Source organism: Bemisia tabaci, chromosome 2 (genome assembly GCF_918797505.1).
Source record: "Bemisia tabaci chromosome 2, PGI_BMITA_v3".
Taxonomy (NCBI): domain Eukaryota; kingdom Metazoa; phylum Arthropoda; class Insecta; order Hemiptera; family Aleyrodidae; genus Bemisia; species Bemisia tabaci.
This window is the reverse complement of record NC_092794.1, coordinates 13,219,139-13,240,642: the sequence shown is the minus strand read 5'-3', so window position 1 is coordinate 13,240,642 and position 21,504 is coordinate 13,219,139. Positions and strand designations below refer to the sequence as shown.

The following is a 21,504-nucleotide window of genomic DNA, read 5'->3' as shown; positions in this document are numbered from 1 at the left end:
GCGTCAGGCTGGAAAAACAGAGGAAAAAATAGTTTAAAAAAAAAAATGACATAATTTTAGAAATGAGAACATGTTTAATCGTTTCAGCACTGATTGGCACAATTTTACTTGTATTTTTTATATTTTACAGGCTTTGGGGAGCCTAAAAATTTGGTCATACATGTTTCTAAGATGGGATTTTGACTGAGCAATTTCCCATGTTCTATAAGATGAACTGTCTGATAGAATTGACGAGCTTCAAATCAGTTTGATTCTACGCATTACTTTCTTAATACTATACATTTCCCACTTATTTCTCACTCATCTCTTTTCTTCATTCATTTGTTCAAAACAAAAAACATAGAGCCACAAAACAAAAAGAAAATACAAAACAATCAACTTTTAAAATGAAAATAACACCGATGAAAATCATGAACTTGAAATGGCATACCTATTTCTTAGCAAAAAAAAAAATTATTAATAAAATATTAGAATTACATTACAGTAGAAAAAAATAGAGAGCTAAATTGCATAAAAGATTACGAGTAATCGACATTTACACTTGCAAGAGAAAGGTTAGATGTAGTGGCCTTCTTTCTTTCTGGATGCAGATGGTGTTGCAAATTCCTAAGGTACAGTTATTAGACGGATGCATGTCAGAATTTCCTGCAGCTGCGCTGAAATTTCTCACAAATTTTCTTTAGCTGCAATAGAACAGTGCCATGATGAGCAGATATCCAAAGGTTGTTCAGGTGCGTGAGTAATAGGTTCAAGTGTAAATCTCATCCCATACTGGGGCTAACTTGTTCTGTGCAATGTATCTCCAGCTTGGCAACAACTACTTCTAACCCTTCCCTTTTTAGATTTATCAGTCAATTTTATACAATGTTCATCACAAAAAACGGTTTCCCATCCCATTAAGTATTACACTTTGATATTTTGATGAGGTATGGAGAGCTGTAAGGTAATAATTATTTAAGATAAATATCAATGGCAAATAATGTCTTGAAACACCTCATGACACTTCGAAGTACTAATTTTTTTTGCAATGAGGGTCATGAAATTCACAAAAACTTCCATAAAGGTTTAAAAGTTTTGAAGGGTTCTTTCTAAAAGAGCCAAACTTAATTCAACTATGATTGAGGTTGAACACTTGGTAGTCAGTGTCCCTCCTGACGGCGATAAAAAATAACAAAATAAGAGAACAGTAGTATTAAAAGGAAAGTAAGAATCTTTCCTTCTATGTACATGAGAAAACAAAACCAACACAAGCAATGATTATTGCTAAGAAAAAGTACTAAACGAAATAAATTTTCTTTTTTCCTAACAAATTCTGTTTTGGTAAAATACATATAAAATGAGCATAAATATAAAAAGAATCAACTAAATATAAATTTGTTACCTGACAAGAAAATTGAAAACTTTAGAAGAAATTATATAAAAATAAAAAAGTTTTACCGGAATGTCCAAACTGTAACATAAAAAGAATAAAATTCACCTTTATTTTGATAATGCTCTCCATATGAAGCAGGACTGTAGAAAGGTCTCTACATAAAGCTCCGAAGATTCTTTCCTCGGGTTAAACTCATAGGAGACTTAAACTTCCTTTTATGGTCAATGAAAAGGAAAGAAAAGTGAGTCCAAACCCTTGTACTCTTGATGGAAGAATACTTCATCATTTACAATCAGTAACGTAAAAGAAATGAATTTTTTTTAAATAATACAATTATTTATGATAGTGAAAATAATTAATCCTTGCTGATAGTAATAATAAACCTCAGACCTGTCGCAATAAAAGACGACAGCACTTGCACAGAATTAGCCAACCTCACAACCACTAAACTTTTTTCTTCTAAAATAAACAGTTTTGGGTCAAATTTTGCTGAAAATGCACGCAGTCTCCTTGAGAAGCAATGAAGTTTTCTCAGAGATTATAGAAGTAGGAACTAATTTGATCTAAGTCAACAAAAATAAAAGAGAGCACACATGCTACATTCTTCAATATATGATGGACCACGAGACAAGGTATACCTAAGGAAAAGAATGCTTCACCTATGAGGTTTTCCCCTTCAAAATTTCACATAATATCAACACAAACAAAGAATTCCTTAAACTGAGATTAGCATGGATTGAACAAGGGGGGAAACAGATTGAATCGTTACAGTTTTTGCTGGTTTGCATGTTTATGATACGTAAAATTGTTTGAGGGAAGTGATTTCTACTCAGCATTGTTGGCTGTATTACTTGGTTGTCTACTGGAGCAAAGGGGCTCTTATCACTAGGGGTTTCTTTTGTAATGAAGAGCATTTACACGGCATCTGATTAATGTTAATGGTATTTTCAAACATTCTATTCAAAACATATTTATTGACAACGAGGGTAAAGCTAGATATCTGAGCTCTGAACAACGGAACCATCCATCCTTAACACAGTCTGATAGCACTGCTTAGGTAATGTCACAACTTTCACCTTATCAAGGCGTGCACATGCTCGAAAATTTATTGTTGAAGTACTCGTTGAAAGTAACATTGCCTAGATAGTTTCACATTGAGAAAATGCAAGAAATTGGAAAAAATAACTGCTCTCTCATTGGCGATTAACGCTATTTGGTGTTCTTGTTGGCTTACAATACGAGCTTGAGTTCACAAAAATGATATGTAATGCCACTTTTACAAATAAAACTGGTATAAATAAAATTTTTCAAGGAATGTTGAAGAAATACTATCATCATGCCTCACTTAACGGGAACTGTAGTATTTTGTTCAACAATATTCTATTTTTGCTTCAGACAACTTCAATAACTCTGAATCATATGTTGAGGAAGGAGGGACAAATAACAGTAATACAATATGTAGTTAATAAGGAGGGGAAAATATTTAAAAAAATTCAGGAGTAGAATTTACAACACCTAAAAAACTAGTAATCATCAATTATGTAATAAATCCTGCGATACATTTTGAAATCAAAGATAGTTGAATTTGTTCCGGTTGAAAGTTTTTTCCCAGTTTTACAGAAAAAAAGTCAGGAGGTGAAAATTTGAACTGAGACGCTTGTAAAGCATCATTTCAATGTCACTCGTATTCTCCAGTGGCGATTCAGTGGCCAAATTACTTAAGGCACAGGTAGTGGACGGAAAAAACTGGTCACTATATTTGGGATCTTACTTTTAAAGGTTTGCAGACCTCAGTCTTATTCAGTCATAATATTTCTGGGGTTGTATTCACATTTTACATTCTAGCAATGTCTCCAGCTGTGCCAGTGTAAAGAGAACAATGGTATGCATTTCAAATCCGTGATGGACCTATGAATATCAATCTAAAAAGATCGTAAAAAAGAAAAGAAAATATATGAAGTATAACCTTGATGTCACAAATTTAGGTTTGCTTCAGCAAGGAACTCACTCAAATTCTTAAAAAAAGAAAATGGAAGAGGAAAAAAAAACAGAATCAGTTACATCGTAACTACAGCACTAAATAAAGGTACATACAACTTAATCTTAACTTATTATAAATCACAGGATTCAATTTATGAAACATATTCATGAACTATTGGCAACTGAATATTTGACAAGAGCCTTCTCTCTGATCACTTACGCATTAGTATAACAACTGTGGAAACTTCTTAATAACATGTTTACTGATTCTTTGATAGATCTTCTTTAAAAAAAAAAATTCATATACAAAGCTGATATTGCTGCAAACTTGCTAAAATTTCCCCCAATAAGGAACTAGTTGATGCAGCGACAGCATAAGAGCCTGAAAATAGGCTGAAATGAATCCTGTTCCCAGAGAAACAAAATGAAAAATGGCAACATTTATCAATTGCGCCATCTCAGTGAAACTATCTATGTCTGTTCTGCGCTCCAGAAGGGCCGATACAATAGATAAACCTACGTGGTAATATGGCATGGGAGTAGCAGGAACTATTCTACAATTTTTTCAATGTTAACGTAGGACAAAATTAATGAAATTGATGTTCATCTCAGAAAATTAAATACACTAAGTAATGTAATACATTATGTTGTTTGGATTTAAGATTTCAATAGAGCTAGCATAGCTGGCTTAAATCAGTGCTTTTGCCGCAACATTTGCCAATTTGAAGTAGAGGGAAAGACTTGAGTGCAATTGCGATTTGTTCATAAGTAGACTTCCCTTCCTTCTACTTCAGCTCTAGATGGCAACATGTTTTAGTAGACTTGAGTAATTTATAAATTGAACAGATCATTATTTGATTCTTTAGTGAATATGGTTTTTGAGAGGAGAATTTTTCTTAAAAATATCCCTTTTGATCATTGAAAAAGTCAGTATCGTTACAGCGTTTTTACCGGTAAAGAGGATTCAAGTTTTTTTTAAAAAAAGTAAAATAAGAGTGATACTGATCAGGATATTTCAGTTGAATTCTTCACATGAGTAATTCAGAGAACGAAACATGAACCCTCATTACCTATCAAAAGTTGGCAACACTGCAAGATCGACAGTTTGACAGGATCATACGATAAAAGCTACAGGTCAATCATATATTCCGAAATATATTCATGAATTTCAATAATTATTATGGTACCCAAATCCCCTAGTATCCTTAAATTAACTTGGAGTAGAAAAAGTTACACATATCAAATACAGAATAAAAGACATACAAATGCGAACAGAAATAAAAAAGGCTCTCATAGATTAACCATTCACAAAGAATCAAGTAAAATTGGCACATTATCTCACATTGAAATTCATAAAACTGGTCCATACACTCTAGGATCAATTATTTAAAATCACTTTATGGCTGAGAACATCCCAGTCTGGTTGAGCAACCTTCATGAAAAGTGGTGAACAGGCCAGTTTTCGGCATTCTTAATTTGGGGTTATCGGAACAACAAGGGTAGAGTGCTCGGGTATACGACCTGAGGAAGTATTATGACAACGTTTAACAATAAGGAACCAAATTCTTTAACTTGTTCGTGAGAGTAATTTTCTGGACAAGAAATCAATAGCGGAAAAACAAGCAAAGAAGTTGGTTACTTCCAAATAAACACCACCCAATCGGAGAGTGCTCAGATATTATGAAACACACTTGAGAGGAGGCAAGGTCTGAACCCCTTTTATAATGATTTATGAGGAGAGAAGGAAGCTGAGGTCTGAATTTGTAGAATGATTCAATGGAAGCGCAGAAATGTAATTATTTGTTAAATACGATGTTCCTCATGACCTTTTAAGCATGATAAGCTTCTAAAAAGAAACTTTCAATGAACCAAAATGTGAATTTTTCGGCTTTTCTACAACCCATTTCACATCTAAATATATTGCTTCCTTTGAGTCCGGAAAGATTTGAAACCAAAATCTAAAGAGGCTATGTTTTTGATGTCGTTATGGTCTCTTACCAGTAAGGAAGGAGAGGTTCGGTTTGATTGACATTCTGACAGTGTTACAAAATGTCAACCGGAAAACACAAGAGAATACATTAAAAAAATCTGTTCTCAGCCCTCTTTTTGACACAGAACAGAGAAAATTCGAGTTTTGAGACTCATAGTGCTTGGAATAGAGAATATCAAACAGTATAAAAGGGAAGTTTAAGTAGCACCATATTCCTTTGTTTTCAGTCTCAATCTTTATAAAACCGTATGGTCTTTTTAGAAATAACTATTATTTGCTAATAAACATTAAAGAGCTGAGTTATGCTCAACAATAAGTAAGTCACGAGGGGAGGCTAAGATGTATAGTTTGAGTGCCTTACAAGAAGGAGGTAGGGAGAGGAAACAGAATAAGTGTGTTACACAATACTGAAGTCTCTTGGGTAACTCGTCATATACTAATACAGCCCTACTCAGAGCAACTACTTGATGCTATTGAGAAAATAAGATAAAAGCTTACTAGACATATGCTTACAGCATTTTGATCCAATTGATTAGAAAGCCTCTGGTACTGGCAGACAAACGTAGCTAACTTTTCTGACTAGAGAATAAATTCTATGAGACAAAAAATTGACCAATTATGAAGTTGATATGAGAGAAATCAGTCTCTCTTGGTTTCAATTGCTCTAGAGTGTCTCTTGGCTATCAGCTAGAGGATGACTTTTATCAGGAGCACCATTCCCTTGAAGCAAACCTTTCTTCTCTTCTACAGCACCAAGCCCATCCCGTTCTTTTGCATCGCTGTACATGGATTCGTAGACAGGATTGCCAAAATTGCTTGTCTGAAACGAACAAAGGATGATACAGTGCTTAATTACACTAGTTAAGCAACTATATTTTTTTAAAATGTGAAGAAAAATAGTATAATGTGAAAAAAAAGGAGAAAAAAAACTTGAATCTTAAGTACAAACAGCAATTCTACAGAGCACAGCCCCTTGCATCAAGTAAAAAAGGTTGGTGTCCATTAGGAATTGGGAAAAAAACTAAAGCTAGCTTACTTTCCTTGGGCAGAAATCTTTGACTTTTTTCAAAAACGGTAAACTTTTGAAAAATTTTGAAGTTTATGTGAGAGTTACCCAATAGGTAAGTTCCACTACTTATCTAACAAACTAGAGAAGATAAATCAAATTAGTAAAAAGGTGCATACTACAAATAGATAAGCTATCCTAGCTTCAAAACAAACTCAACATTTTGAGAATTAATTGGCTGGTTTGCAAGGAAATTCAATTCTACGCAGACCACCTGCCGTTGCCGCAGGTCCACCTCTGGCTGAACTAGAGTATCGCATCGATTAAAAACAAGATTTTCCATGAGCACAAATGATGAACTTATTTTAATCATCATACTGTCTGCTTAACTTTGGTATATTAATTTCATATTTTTGACAATCTAACTAAACTTACTCACCTTCAATAAATCATTTGCAAAACTTCTCTCTAATGTTTCACCTTCATCATCAACATCTTCTCTCAGGTACATTGGGTTTGTGATTTCAATACTTTCTGGCATTCTCATGTGAACAAAACCAGCACTGAAAACAGAAGTCAATGAGTTATTCATTGAAAATAATGTTGCAACTTTATACATTGTAAATTACAACCATTAAAGTTGGGCTGAATACATGGCAAACAACCGGAATGCCAGATTATCCAACCAAAAATGATTTTTGCAGGTATCCATATCCAGCCGGAAAATCGTCCTATTCATAATCGTTCCTATCGAATCGGTATTCAGTTGGATAGAGCTTTTTCGGCCATGAAAATTTTGTAGAACTGTCGTCACCACCAGAATTACACACTTGAAAAACAGATAACAACTTTCCATGCTCAGGACGTAACCCCAAAGTCTTGCATGTTGCCTTCCCAAAAGGGCAAAATAAGGCAAAATGGATTTCTAGAGCCTATTTAAGCACAAGAGTTCTGCCGCATGTTACCTGGAGACGTACGACCCCGTAACATTCCTTGGAATCGAACGAACCATCTTTTTGCCGTTACAGACACGTCTTGGGAGAGTTTCTGTCTGAGCAAAATGTGCAACAAACAGTGCATCATAGACTCGAACCTAAAAACTACAGCTACCAGGCGCTTTAAAAGCACTCTCGAGGTGTTCTGTTAAGACCCAATTTATCATGCGTACCAGCATCTACAGTTAACAAAAATTGTGAATTTTCAATGATAAGGTGTGTTACACTTAATTTGCATGGTTGATATTGGTTTAGGTCCATGGACTATCTAGTAGTTAAGAAAAGTAACTGCTATATCTACATGATAATACTAACCTTCTTTTCCGGAAGAAAATGATTAAATAAATGGACGCTATACTGATTATTACCACCAGTAGTAATAAATAGACCCAAAATTCAACAGATGATCCTCCTTTCTTCAAAGAGGAAGGCAGTCGGCTCTGTAATTTTGTTTGACATCGTAAACCTGCATAACCAGGGGGGCAGCTAGAAAAAAAAGACATGAGTTATAGACCAAAATGGACAGAAATAGGGTGGCGGAAGCAGTATAACAGGGTAAAAAACAGGGGAAGATGACAACAGATGTTGACGATTCCTTTAAAGACCCATTAAGTTTTTGAATTTTGTCATTTTTACATTGATCAATGCAACGTAACAATACAAGATCATCTTCGGTGCAATCCACAAAAAATGACCGATGTCCGTTTATATATGATAAAAAACGAGATCTACTTACGAGCAGGTTGGATCCATATCCGGCTCTGTTGACGGGTAGCACGTCCCTTGATGGAAACAAAATGACAGACAAGAAATGTGATTTCCACAAGTCGAGCCTGTCCAGCCAGGAAGGCAAGTGCATACTGGACTATTAGGAGGAATTAGTGTGCAGATTCCGTCATTTTCACACACGTCTTCGCAAACACTTGCATTAGAAGAAAATATATCACATCTTTCACCAATCCAATGTGATACACATCTGTGAAAAAAAAAAAAAAAAAAAAAAAAAATCCTCAGTGAAAAAGGCGATAAAACTGGTTATTCAACCCAGCAGAGGGTTTAACCTACAAAAGAGGAATATTAAATTCAATCTGCCACTTCACATTTTCTGTACATTTTACAAAAATAAGAAGTCTTAATGGTTGAACTTAAAAAATCATACTGATTCGTTTCTCTTCAGATTGAGTTCATGTAGCATTTTTTTTACTTAAAACCTTGCAATATCTTTAAAAAGTTTTCCTGGAATTTTTTACTTGAATTCAGTTGTATCAATGACTTTCCACGGTCTTCTTTTGCATTCCCCCTATCACATCCTTCTGTTTATAAATGTAAACAGCTCATCTCCCTCCCTAATTTCAACGCTGCCCTTGGGCAGGCGCAGGGCCTGCAACATAGGCTCTTGCGCGCTCTCCAATCATATTACCGCACTTTCACTTGAAATAATTAATATATGCAACACATAAATTTTCATGTTATCTGCTACGGCAGCGATGTGATTACCCGTTCAATTCTTAGGTGTGATCACTCAACTACTGATTGATGATTGTTATTCCAGTCAATCCTGGGTCACAAACCGTCTCCAAAATTTATAAAATTAGGTAAGGGAGCAGTGGCGTGGCGTGAATTGCGATGTATCGATTGTTTTACCATTTAAACCTACGGTAAAGAATTGATTACCGAGGTGTTCGCTGCAAGCACCCTGTTTATTGATTCTTTTCCATAGGTTTAAATGGCATAACAATCAATACATCGCAAAGCACGCCACGCCACTGGAAGGGAGCATACTCATCTGCAGTTACAGGTCGAGTGCTTTCTTCAGCTTGAAAATTTATCGCTAAACTACCTGCAGCAGTGATGCACACAGCAATAGCATGTTCACTGGTGAAACAATCACACATAGGCGTAAAGGATGTTATTCTATCTATCCGTCCAAAGGTCAAAAATGACTGGATTTTCTTTGCCAAAGAACTCAACACTGGTATGCCATTACTACCAGTGGTTTCTGAGGGAACAATGATTCTGTATCACCAATGTAAGGAATAACTATAAGGTTAAGGGTGACAGGGGTGAAGGAAGAGGAGATTCAATAAGCGTAAGGGTGGTTTATTCGTGCAATGGCCTCAATTCAAAGTAATGAATTTTATCCAATGAGTATCTGATTTTTGCCACCACTGTTTACTGTTGGTTTTAGAACTTCTCCTGAGTATCTGTTCATTTAAAATGTATTGTGTGATATACATTCTGTCTTTTCAGAATGATGAAAGATAAAATTCCAAGGAGAACCTGTATAAATAAAGGTGACTTATGGAAAGTTTGTGTTAAAACTTACTTGCATACAGGTTTCTGACTGATAGTATAGCAGGTTCCTCCATAAAGACAGTAATCAGGACTGCAAACTTGAGCTGGTTGCTGGGGCGTTGTTGTATTACAATGAGGTGGGCACTCGCATCTGTAGCGCGGGTCACACACACAATCCACACACAGTTTCGTCTCACAGCGTCGTCCGGTAAAACCGGGAGCGCATTCACAAAATTGAGACTTTGCAGAGTATTTGCAGGTTCCTGAAATATGTTTGAGTTAAAGAAATAGTATAAGCGACCGTCCATGGAAAAAAGGATCTTAGCTCACGGAGGTAAAATTTTCGACAAAGCAGTTTTTTCTGAGTTGGGTCAAAAAACTGGATTATTTGTTTTTGTTGGGTCTTTTTCTGGTGCCCTATAGAGTAAGTTGCAAGCGGTTCAGCTCATTTTTTGGCCTATGCGCTGCGTAAAGTTGCATCATGATCTGGAAATTTCTTATTCTGAACAAGGAAAATTTCAAACAGATCACACTTTTTAACATACTTTTCTCGAAACTACGTTTCGTAATCTGTAGAATTCAAACCCATATAATTTCCATCTGGTTTTACCTATTGGGGCAAGTCCTTCTAAGCTCTTAACAATCCGTTTATTCTTTTGTAAAAAATAACGTATGCGTCGAAACTCTACGAAGCACCGATTGCAGTGTGCAATTTTAGAGATAAATTTTTGTGCTTCATTTGAAAAGGGATTGATTCATACAATACTCCAGCTTGGATTGTAAAGTCCCTATTCTTTGTTGATTATGAACATACTGCTAGAAAGCACTCCAACAATCCAACAACCTGACCCTTTGAGATAACAGGGTGTGGGAGGGACGTAGTCAACCAGTAAGCAGTCTGCCTGCACGGTTCGTCTGGGTCGTGAAAAAATCGTTGATCACTCTTAGTGTGCGCAACTATCAGCGCTACCTATCAGTTAAGATTGAGACAACACAATCCAACTTGGTGGAACATTGGCCTTGCTCCAAACATCCATCCGTCACAGTCGTGATAAGACATACCATTGGCTATCAGGCGGCCGTTGAGCCTTGTAGAAAATGTGAGAAAGTATCATGAGATTTAGTTCAGGAGCACGGTTCAATTCCGGGGTGCACAACGGTAGTTCCTGCCAGTTGCCTTAGCCCCTTGAAAGCGCCCCACAGCCCGGCCTTTACTTACTAACTTACTTACTGTTGGAAAGTATTTTTTTCCCGAGAAAGAGGTGATACTTGGTGGTAAAGTTTATGGGTAGTGACCATCAGTACGCCAGAAATTTTCAGTGATTAAAATGATATTACAAAATGATATCACACAACGGGACATTTTATTTCAAGTGGAAAAATCATACCTCCATTTTGACAAAGATCTTCACAAATATCCTTGTCGCACCTTTTACCTCCATAATTAGGATAGCAGTTGCAAGTAGGCACATTATTTTGTAGCGAACAGTTTCCCTGGAAAGAAGTATGAAAAACGAGCAAAATATTATTAAAAGTCTCGTATTTCTAAGACTATCATTGGCTACATGAAAAAATACGACAAGTAAAGAAACATCAGTTTTGCACCATCCACACACAGCTCATGCTGTGCAGCACTACAACTAAGTAGTATTACTTGAGTTACATTCTATCTCTCGCTTTTCACTAAAATGCAGATAAATATTGAAATTGCATTGCCTAAAATTTGATTTCCAGGTAGAAAAGTACATTTGCGCCAAACCTTGTGGTTTCACTTCATTTGAGTTTGGAGACTGTTGAGTAGAATGTTTCAACTTCCTGATGTTTAATTTTGGATCCATCTTACAAAATGGTTCTTCAAAAGTTTTGCGCTTTCAGCTATCATGAAATTTCATCAATGTAACAGCTAATTGAAATTTTCATCTTATGTAAGCGTTAAGTGAGCATTTTTTTTTTTTTTTTTTTTTTTTTTTTTTTACTTTGATGGATTGGATTGGATGATGGAGGGGTTAATCATTATTGTTAACAGATAACACTTACATTAATGCAGTAATCAGTACAATCAAAACTTTCACAATATTTTCCTGAGTAGCCTGGAGGGCATGTGCAATGTTTTGAACCGTTAACCACAGAGCAAGTGCCTCCATTTTGACACATGTGGGAGATACAATTTTCACAGTGTTGACCTGGTATGAAAAAAAAAACTGAAAATTAGCAAGTCAATTAACAGAAAAAAAGATGCGATCAATAACATCTTGTAAAACACCGTGTAGATTATTTCAGTTGAACATAACAAAACCACAGTTGCATCAGTCATAACGTTTTTATGAAATCTTAATTTTACTGAGAATATTGAAAAATAAGGATACTTCCTATCTGTCTTCCTCACTGGACATTTTCAGTGATTATCTTATATTGTGGTGCAAAACATATATTAACTTCTGACGCTCATGAGTTGTAGCAGCACATCTCCCGAATCAATAAAATAGAAAAAAGAAGCTTTGAAGGTTCTGGTTGGAAACCAGAAATAGCTCGCATTTTCCCCTTACAAGCTACAAGTACAAGACAGTTGAAAGAAACGATTGAAGTTGCTGAGCACAATTGTTTGCGATTGGCCAATTTGGAGTCATTTTAATTTGAGCTAAAATGAGTTGCTGAAGATAGGTCTTACAATTAGACAATTTAAATCACTGAGCGAAGATAACAAGTTATGAACTACTGGGCTCTCAAAATCGTGAACCTGATAACCTCACTTATCTTCAAAACAGAAAAATTAGGTGCAAAGTTTGGCACTGTCTCTTTTCCACCAATGCTATTTTCGTGTGATTTTTTAAATTGGGTGATTAATCTTGATATTTCTCATCTCAGTGATACCTACATCGCCAGATTTTTTAGTGGAAAAAAATACGCAACTCTACTACTGACCAGTGAATTCGGGAAGACAAGCACATTGACCATAACCACTGTACTCTGGATTGAGACAAGAGCCACCATTCACACAAGGCGTCAAACAGCCATGATTTGGAGTTTCGCAGGTTGGACCAGTCCATTCAGGTTGACAATTACACTGCAAGAATTATTACATGTTGGAAATATGAAAAGAAGGATAACTGAGGCAAAGATTCAAGGTAAACCCGCTGCTTTGCTGAGTGAGAAAGTTCTCACTAATTTTTTTACTTGTGAATCCTTGATTCTTAAACTGCAGCAGTCTTGGACTCAAACATACATTGTCAGGTTTCTTTAAAAAACAAAGAAAAGCTTGATTTATGTGCACTATCGGTCACGGTTGTATTGAGCTTTTTTTGCGCAGTCGCTATCTTATTAATAAATTCTACTATTTAGACATCCTCTCTCCTCTCCTTAAAGTACTACATCATTGTTGGTGGTGATATGGGTGTACATTGCTTTCTAGTGGAATGTTCATTTTTCCTTGTAAATTGCATTTAGGTATATATTTATTTCCAGTTGTTCATAAACGTTCATTGTCCTCCCTTTCTGGCACATTTTGACAACCTCTTTTTCACTTTTTTCGGTGTTGTGCTTTGCTGCTCCTGTTGTAAATGAACTAGAAATTGTTTAGGATCCATTCCAAATTAGGACTGTTTAGTTAATGTTGTTACAATACTGAAAATCTTTTTTGGTATGACGTTTTTTAAGAAAGTCCTTTTCAGGTATGATATTTTGGATAAAAAACTGTGCAAATGTCTTAATAATATTATTAAAATCAATATAGATAGATATAGATAAGTGATAGACATGGATAAAGAAGGGTAGACAAAGGATAGTTGAAGTTCACCTTTATCAGGCGGAACGGCATCGCAAGGTAACAGTCACCTCTATTGTGACAATGTTGCGAGCAAATGTACACATCACATCGGTCACCAGTATACATATCTTCGCAGACGCAATGAGGCTTGTTGTTGGTGACATTGCATGTGCCTCTCACACACTTAATTTGAGAGCAGAGATCAACTCCTTCATCTTTTGGAATACACTGAACTTCCTGGTAAACAAAAGATGCAAAAATTATAAATGTTGCTCAACCAGTGAGAAAAAAAGCTCACAGTTCATTGTCCCGAGAAATCAAAAATAAAAATGATGAGGCAAGAGGGATAAATCATATGAAAAGGGAAAAAAATGAATAATTTGACTACTTTTCGTCAATTAAAATTTTATTAGTATTTCATATTTTAATTATGTGACTCATTCTTTCTCTTGGATTTAATTTCCTCCTCTCTGTTGCATTTTGTAAAACAGTAAAGTTTAATGAGATTTGATATTGTTACTTACCCGTGGATTCATGGGATGATTAGCCGCTTTGAAATCATCAGGACAGTGACAAGATGCTTTTATATTAAATTTTGAATTAGGGACATCGTCCAATGCAGCTTGCGTAATGAGGCAGATGGCGCTTGGGTGACAAGCTGAATTCGCGCATGGGTTCACCACTGAAAATAAAGTCACAAAAACCAATGAAAGAATTTGAGGCAATAAATGGAGTTGATGCACGCAGCAGAGATTCTCAATTCACCATACAATCCTTTGTAAAATTTTAAGAGAAACTTGATGGTGCTGCTGATATTTTTTAGACTCACTTCCAAGCTCCAAAAACTGACACCGTAAAGGAGGCGATACCCTGACATCCACAGAAGCACTCAACTCTGTATCAGATACAAGTATTCAAACAATGCTAAAAATCCACCGATAAAAATTTTTACTTTTGAAAATATAATGAGTATTTTTCTTGACTTCAGAGGTAATCATTTTGAATTTTGGTAAGTTAAGAGTTCTTCTAAGAGGCCGGCTGAGAGCTCATTTTTTCAGCATTGGTGATGAATAGGTTAAATGAAGGTGCCTCTAATCTACTGGTCATTCCAAAGACTAACTTTCCAATGTGAGTAAAACATGAAAGGATCACAACATTACAATGGTTCACCACAATTTTTCTACAAAAACTTATATTTGAGCCACTGAGGATTGCAATTTTTCCTGGTACTCCATGTTACCTATGTTGCCTTGTTGTATTAAACCAATTAACCAACATTCCTTAAAATGCTACCTGCCCCATACTTTTGCCTAAATCCTAAGTGTCTAAAAATATTTTCTTCAGACTGAGAAAAAGTCGAGCTTGAAGATTTCTAAAAATTTACTAATTAAGTATCGCACATAAATATTGTTTTGAAACATTCAGAGTAACCCACTCAAACATGCAGTAATGGAGCTTTTGTATGTGTCAGGAATTTGCGATTTAAGCACTGATTCCATTGTAAAAGTTCGCAAGAAACATGATGGTGCCGCTGGTTTTCTCTGAAGAAACTCCAAAGCTCAAAGAAAGCTTCCAAAGTTGAGGCATGAATGGAGCAAGCAAGCAATTTCACCTTTGCGCATGATCATGAGTCATGTTGTTGAGGAATTGCCATACTCCAATATTCAAAATTGGTACACATAGAATATTTCTACAGTGGGCATCGGTGACTTCCTGTGAATGAAGAGTGCAAAAAAAAAAGTAAAATGACTCTAAAAATTGGACTAAATGTACTTACTACTCTCAGGAAAACCTTGCTTGTTCTCATGAAAAATAGCTATGTCCAGAATTGGATCAAGTCCTTCAGCAATGATACTTGCGTTCATTCTGAACTGATCTGAGACAATGTGATCCCCAAACTTGCTCATACGGGTTACTGATGTTGAAAAATAAAACACCACAAAAAGATCGTCCAAGAATACGTCAATCTTAAACGGTTTTGTATCTGCAAGAAACAATGAGACATTTATAAGCCATAAAAATTGGATGCGATATCCAAAGTGATCATCAAAATGACAATACATAATTTCTCTATCTTTCTTCTCCGGATGGAAAGTAGTCAAACTTATATAAAGAGTTTGAAAGGAAAGCCGACCGATTCCGAATCAATGTTTTCACATTGTGCCTATAATTTGTACTCTTCTTTAAAAAACAATTGCATTTTTATGAAACAATTTTCCCAATGACTAAAAAAAGGAAAAACCGAAAGAGAGTGAAAGCAAAAAAAAGGAGAGAAAATTAAAAATTCACCTCAGCTGTCACTAAAAAAAGGAATACAAGAGTGCAATTTCATTCATTCTCAACATCCTTGAATGACAATAGGATGGCGGACTTGATTTGCAGATAATTGGACAAGATCTATTTATTAGCATAATAGGATTGATAGGCCTGTTGGCCAGCTAAGGCAGTACACAGGATAAAAAGAGAGAGGGTGAAGGGAAAGGATTGCCTGGTGATGAAGATATGTAGATGAAAAAAAAAAAAAATTAAGAAAGGTGTTTAATACCATTGCTGAACTTGGCAATGAGTCTTCTGTCCCTTCCATCTATTCGAATACACTCAATGGTTTGACTTTTGGAGTCGGCCCAATATATTCGCTCGCTTGGAGGATCATAAGCGATACCAGTAGGCCACTTGAGGGATGTTTCAACCAAAGATGTAGGGTTGCTGCCATTCATTGCGGCTACTACTACTTTTGGATTAATTCCACAGTCAGTCCACATCATTTTCCTATAAAGATATAATACATCGATAGATATAAACTATAAATAAAATTTGATGGTTTCATTTTCCTACACAAGAAAGGGGTATGAGTTTTACTTCATAAATTATTCAGATAATTTTTTCGCCAGTTTTTGTCTCAAGCATAAGAGAAGGACATGGAGATTAGAATCCTGCAGCTAATTTTAATGTCATAATACAAGAGCGCAAAGTTCAAGTTATCATTACTTGTCTTTTTCACAATTCACCATGCTCAGTGATCAATACAACGTTGTTTCCTTAGCGCCAGGCCAAAATTTCCAAATGTTGCATCCGGAAATGTTATGAGACAAAACAATACGCAAAAAATGTGTATGCCATCCTTACAGGAAATTAGAACAGGATCTGAAAACGGAATATTTTGACCGGAAAAAGTTTTCACAAAAGTTATAAAGAGAGTTGACTGTATATCTGTAGGATATTGTTGTTTGATGTTGGCCACTAATAACTTACCCAAGAGGCGAATAGACGACTAAATCATAGGGTCTGGAAGAGCTATTGGTTAACAGGGTGACTGATCGATTTCTATCAAGGTCTGAGGCTTTAATTGAATTATGACCAGATTCAATCCAGTACAGACGTATTCCTATCCAGTCGAAGGCTATGCTCCGCGGATTAGACATGTCAGCAACCTAAATAGTAGAAAAGGAAATTAATCAGAGCATTATATCAGAGGAGAAAATGAGTAGTTTCGATTTTTATCACATAAAAAGGAACCAAACCACACAAACGTGTCATATATCTTCATGTGATCAGCAAATCCCTTTGGGATCCTCACCTTAAGGACATGAATTAGAGTTGTTCTCTTGGATTATTCCCTCGACTTATGTGAAAATTATGATGTACAAAAAAGGGTGAAAAAAGTCTCATAGGTGGTTGCTGAATCAACTACTACACTATAATGCATTTTCCTTCTTCATACTAAAAATTAATTGCTTAAATCAGGAGGATGCTGCAAAAATTAAACGAAAAAATTCACTCTTTTTCTAAAATAACATATTTCGAACTTAAAGAATACTTACGACTAGTTTTGAAGGATTTTCTGGTTTGGAGACGAGTGTTATATTGGGAGGAGATGACTCAAAGGTATATTTATGTAGGGTCTTAGAATGTTTGTCTGACCAAATTGCATGAGCGCTCCCTGGTAGCCGAAGCACATCCACGGAATTTATTTTTTGAGCATGAGTGGTTAGAACTTTGTCAGTTTCAAAGATGTGTTTTTCTTTCACATCAAAAATGCGCAAAGCTTTCTCGCCTGCCACCAGTAGAACAGGATGTAAGACTTTTGAGGAAAAAACAAACAATAAATATTATTATAAGAGGAAACTAAAGACTTAAATATGTATTTTAAAGTACTTGTTATCAACAAATTTTTCTTGCTTCCATCAACAGAGGAACTAACGATGAAACTAATATCTTTTGGGAAAAATTTGAATACAATTACTGGTTCATATTAGAATATTCTGCTCTGGGAAATGGGGGAAAATCTATGATGTAAGGGTGTTGTGTTGATAAGGCAAAGATATTGCGGTTGAAGTAATTTATCACTCCTGGTTCTTTTTCATCAAGGAAAGCTTTGAGCATCTACCTGAAGCGTTTTCAGATAAAAGATATTGAAGAGTCTACGACTAAGATCAACAGAGCATGATCAGCATACTCCTTTTAAAGCCAGTCAGCGAGACTATTTCTTCCTTTCATTTCATTATTTTTAAGCTCTGTCGTGTTTTGCAGGTTACTCCTTCCTGTTAATGTCCGCAAAACGCAAAAGCTGTCATTTAACAGTCATGAAAGCTGCATTTAACTGGTCTTTTATGTGACCTACTTTTATCAAAGTAAAAAAAAATTGTTACCTGAGATTGTAATTTTTTTTTTTTTTTTTTGAAGAGAGATCAAAATTGCGGATTCAGAATATACATTTTCATTTGATACTTTCTATTAACACAGCAGCACAAAAAGAGAAGTAGACTTTAAAATATTTAGCTGAAAATATGTTTTTCAGAAAACAGATTATGGCACCTCAATTTAAAACAGAAATTCCTTGGCAAAATTAAATGCTCCCTACTTGAAATTTTGGACGATGATGCTCAAAATAAACATGGGAAACCCTGTTCTTAAACTTATAAAAAATTATTAGGAGTTTCAGCAATGTGGCATTTTGAGCTTGCAAATGCATTTTCCTCCGATTGATATTTTTCGTAACATACCCTTGCACTGAAAAATGCCTATGTTCGTAAAGATTGGACAAGAAAGTGCACGAGACATTGGGGTACTTACCAACGTCGCAACTATTTTCGAATCGCCTGTAACCTTCCTGGCACATACAAAAGACCTGACCAGGCTTTTTGACATAACAGATCTGAGAGCAGAGTCCAAACTTGCATTCTCCATGGGTACAATTGATTTCATCAGAATTATCCCCACAATCATCAATTTCATTGCATCTCAGAGTTTCATTTGTCAAACATAGCCCGTTGTTACATTTGAATGCATCCACAGGACATTGCTGAGAAGTTTTTGAAGAGCCTGAAAAACAAACAAGGGAGAAAAGAATGTTATTAAGTATTCCATGCCAAGACATGTTCCTGTATTTTTTCAATTCATTTAATTGTATAGAGATTGCATTAGCAAGTGACTATTCCATTGTCTGACTTATATTTTGGTGTTTTTCAACCATTACACAAATCTACAACCCACTCATGATTGCATTTAGTCTGACAAATTTCAGGCTTATTACACCATAGTTTTTAAGTATAGTATAAAGTATTGCAATGAGTCAGTTAAGTCATTTTCTTTTATTGTGTCATTCGAAAGTAGTAAGTGACCAAAGCCTACAGTTTTTTTCCTAAATTTTTTTGATGACTGCAAATGGGAGAAAAGTTTATTTGAAAGTGCCAAAAGTTAGAGTGGCCTAAAACGGCATTTGAACTGCGCGCTCGTAGGTTCCGCATGTTACACGTCACGATCAATATGGCGGCGGAATGCGTAGTGGAAGAATACACGGCGGCATCGCGTTGGCGGTATGTTTTTGTTGGTTCATTGGAAATTATGTAGGTTACTTTGTTTGAGATTCATATCCATTGTTCTTAATTCTCTAAGCTGTTCAATCAGAATGCGATACAGATGTATGTAGGATATGAAACATTCACATAGAACTTACTTAACCTCAAACGAGAAATCGTGATGTCAACATCGGCAGCAGGCGCCTATCGGCCATCGGCGGTAGTAAGCAAGTCGGCTCCGGCGCCGCCATCTTCCCGTCTATGACGCGTATAGTTCGAAGATTCACGGCGGTCGGTTCAAACACGTTTTCGAGGACCCCTAAAAAGGAAGCGCTATATCTCCGCGGAGACAATTTTTCGTGAAATTTTAACATGCGCATCGTTCTTCTCGTACCGAAAACTGTAAGATTCGACTATTTGCAGGCAAATCTCTCCCGAGCTTAACTGACTCATTATCCAACCACCTATTATCCGTCGCTTCAGTGATCATTCGAAAAATTCAGTTTTTCCCTGAACAAATGTTGGCCAACACATCAAAAAACGGTTTTTTGGAAAACAATTTCAAATATAAGTGGTTTTTTTTTAGTATTTGCCGATTATATGACAATTTTTTGGAGAGACGATAGGAAATTGGCCAAGCTTGCTCATTTTGGTTACAAACAGAGCCTCAAATGGCATTTATTCAGTGTGACTTTCGGTGATTTTGACTATCCAACTTTTTTCATATCTGACACGGCACTTGCTGCTAATCGATGAATAATCAGGGCACTTCTGTAATGCTGAATACTGATGTTGATGAAGTAATTTACAATAATAATTACCACAGTGTAGTTCATCCGATTTGTCCTCACAGTCGGGATCGCCATCACAAACTGTACTATTTGGAATACACTGATGACTATCACACCTATTGGAGACAAAAAATTATAATTTGAGATATAATCATTCATGAAACTTCTTGTACAAAAAAATAAGGAGGCAAGTATCAACCTTGCAATATCACCCTTGTAAAAAACTTTACACTAGAAATCCAACCCTTTTAGCATGACAATGTCATGCTCCTGTTTGCAATTTTAAGAAATTGCATGTTGATAGTGGCTTTGGTTCTGACCATTCTTGTCAATTTTCTCTTCTCCGATTTGAAAGGGGAGATTTATTTTGACACTTTGGCTTAAACAATAAGGAACCAGCTCAAAGATTGGTACAAAAAAAAAAAAAAAAGAAGATAAATTTGATAGATTCGAAGAACCCTGAACCCCCCCCCCCCCCCCCGAAAAAACCCAAAAGAGTTTTCGGTACAATTGAGAACTTATCAAAAGATAAAGATTTTCTTTTTTCTGTTACAAAATAAGTTTTCCTCAAATAAATACTTCAAATTGGACAAACCTGAACCAATCTTCAGGGCATTTAATTGTAGAGCAGAGAGCTACTGTTTCGTCACTTCCATCAGAGCAATCATTATTTGTATCACAACGCCACCGCAGTGGAATACATGTGCGATCCCGACACATGAACTTTCCTGCGCCGCAAGAAGATGAGCAATTCTTTTCATCACTTTGGTCCAAACAATCAAATTCATCATCACAGCGCCATTCGCTGAAAAAAAAAATCAAATTGTGATACTTGTGGTTTAGAAAAAAAGATATTAATACCAATTGAATGAGTGAGAACAAAAAAACAGCAACTCAAAAATAAACATGGTCAGGAGATACATACAACACCTAAGTAGGTGAAGATATTGGTACACAAAAAGCTTTTTAGGACCAAAGGACAAGTACTTAAGGACATTTTCAAGCTCAGATCGAAATTGATGCATCACTATTACTGAATAATGACGGAAGATTGGATGTTTGAAAGTTGCCGAACGAGATGAAATATTTTTGTTCTTACTGACTTTCAGACGCTCTGATAATCCATATCCAGCTCTAAAATATTTTCATTTTTGAGCTTTTACCATCCAGTTATTGTAGAATTTGGTTGCAAGAAGAACTCATTACGTTTCATTACAAACCACAAAACTGAATGATCCGCTGTTTTTTTCAGCATGGCCTGGCATCAGTACTTCAATGAGAATACCATAACTTTTTAGAAAGATAGATTTGAACTACAGAGTTAATGAGTACTTCGGCAGAGATGGAAAATTTCACACATAAAATTTCACGAAACTTTTGGGGATGCATTCAGCAAAAACATTGATTCTAGATTTTGACATTTTTCACCCCAAGCCTAAAACATTCACACATTGCACATGTTTTCATTTGGTTGAGAGGTTATCTCTAAACTCCCCTTTGCACCCCCCCTTCCT

The 21,504-nt window shown here is 35.8% G+C and overlaps 1 protein-coding gene across 1 annotated transcript in view; it reads right to left on the bottom strand.

The window, feature by feature from the left end:
- Positions 1–51: 51 nt before the first annotated feature.
- Positions 52–21,504, bottom strand: part of LRP1 (LDL receptor protein 1) — a 107,369-nt gene continuing 85,916 nt past the window's right edge. Inside the window, exons 62-78 of the mRNA XM_019046362.2 lie at positions 20,586–20,795; positions 20,021–20,106; positions 18,475–18,723; positions 17,223–17,482; positions 16,654–16,832; positions 15,947–16,170; positions 15,179–15,385; positions 13,926–14,083; positions 13,432–13,638; positions 12,561–12,702; positions 11,676–11,821; positions 11,027–11,132; positions 9,670–9,901; positions 8,080–8,319; positions 7,659–7,829; positions 6,788–6,911; positions 52–6,162 (exon numbers count right to left, since the gene is read on the bottom strand). Of these exons, the coding sequence (XP_018901907.2) occupies positions 6,007–6,162; positions 6,788–6,911; positions 7,659–7,829; positions 8,080–8,319; positions 9,670–9,901; positions 11,027–11,132; positions 11,676–11,821; positions 12,561–12,702; positions 13,432–13,638; positions 13,926–14,083; positions 15,179–15,385; positions 15,947–16,170; positions 16,654–16,832; positions 17,223–17,482; positions 18,475–18,723; positions 20,021–20,106; positions 20,586–20,795 (3,097 nt within the window). The 3' untranslated portion in view covers positions 52–6,006. The remainder of the gene's footprint in view (positions 6,163–6,787; positions 6,912–7,658; positions 7,830–8,079; positions 8,320–9,669; positions 9,902–11,026; positions 11,133–11,675; positions 11,822–12,560; positions 12,703–13,431; positions 13,639–13,925; positions 14,084–15,178; positions 15,386–15,946; positions 16,171–16,653; positions 16,833–17,222; positions 17,483–18,474; positions 18,724–20,020; positions 20,107–20,585; positions 20,796–21,504) is intronic.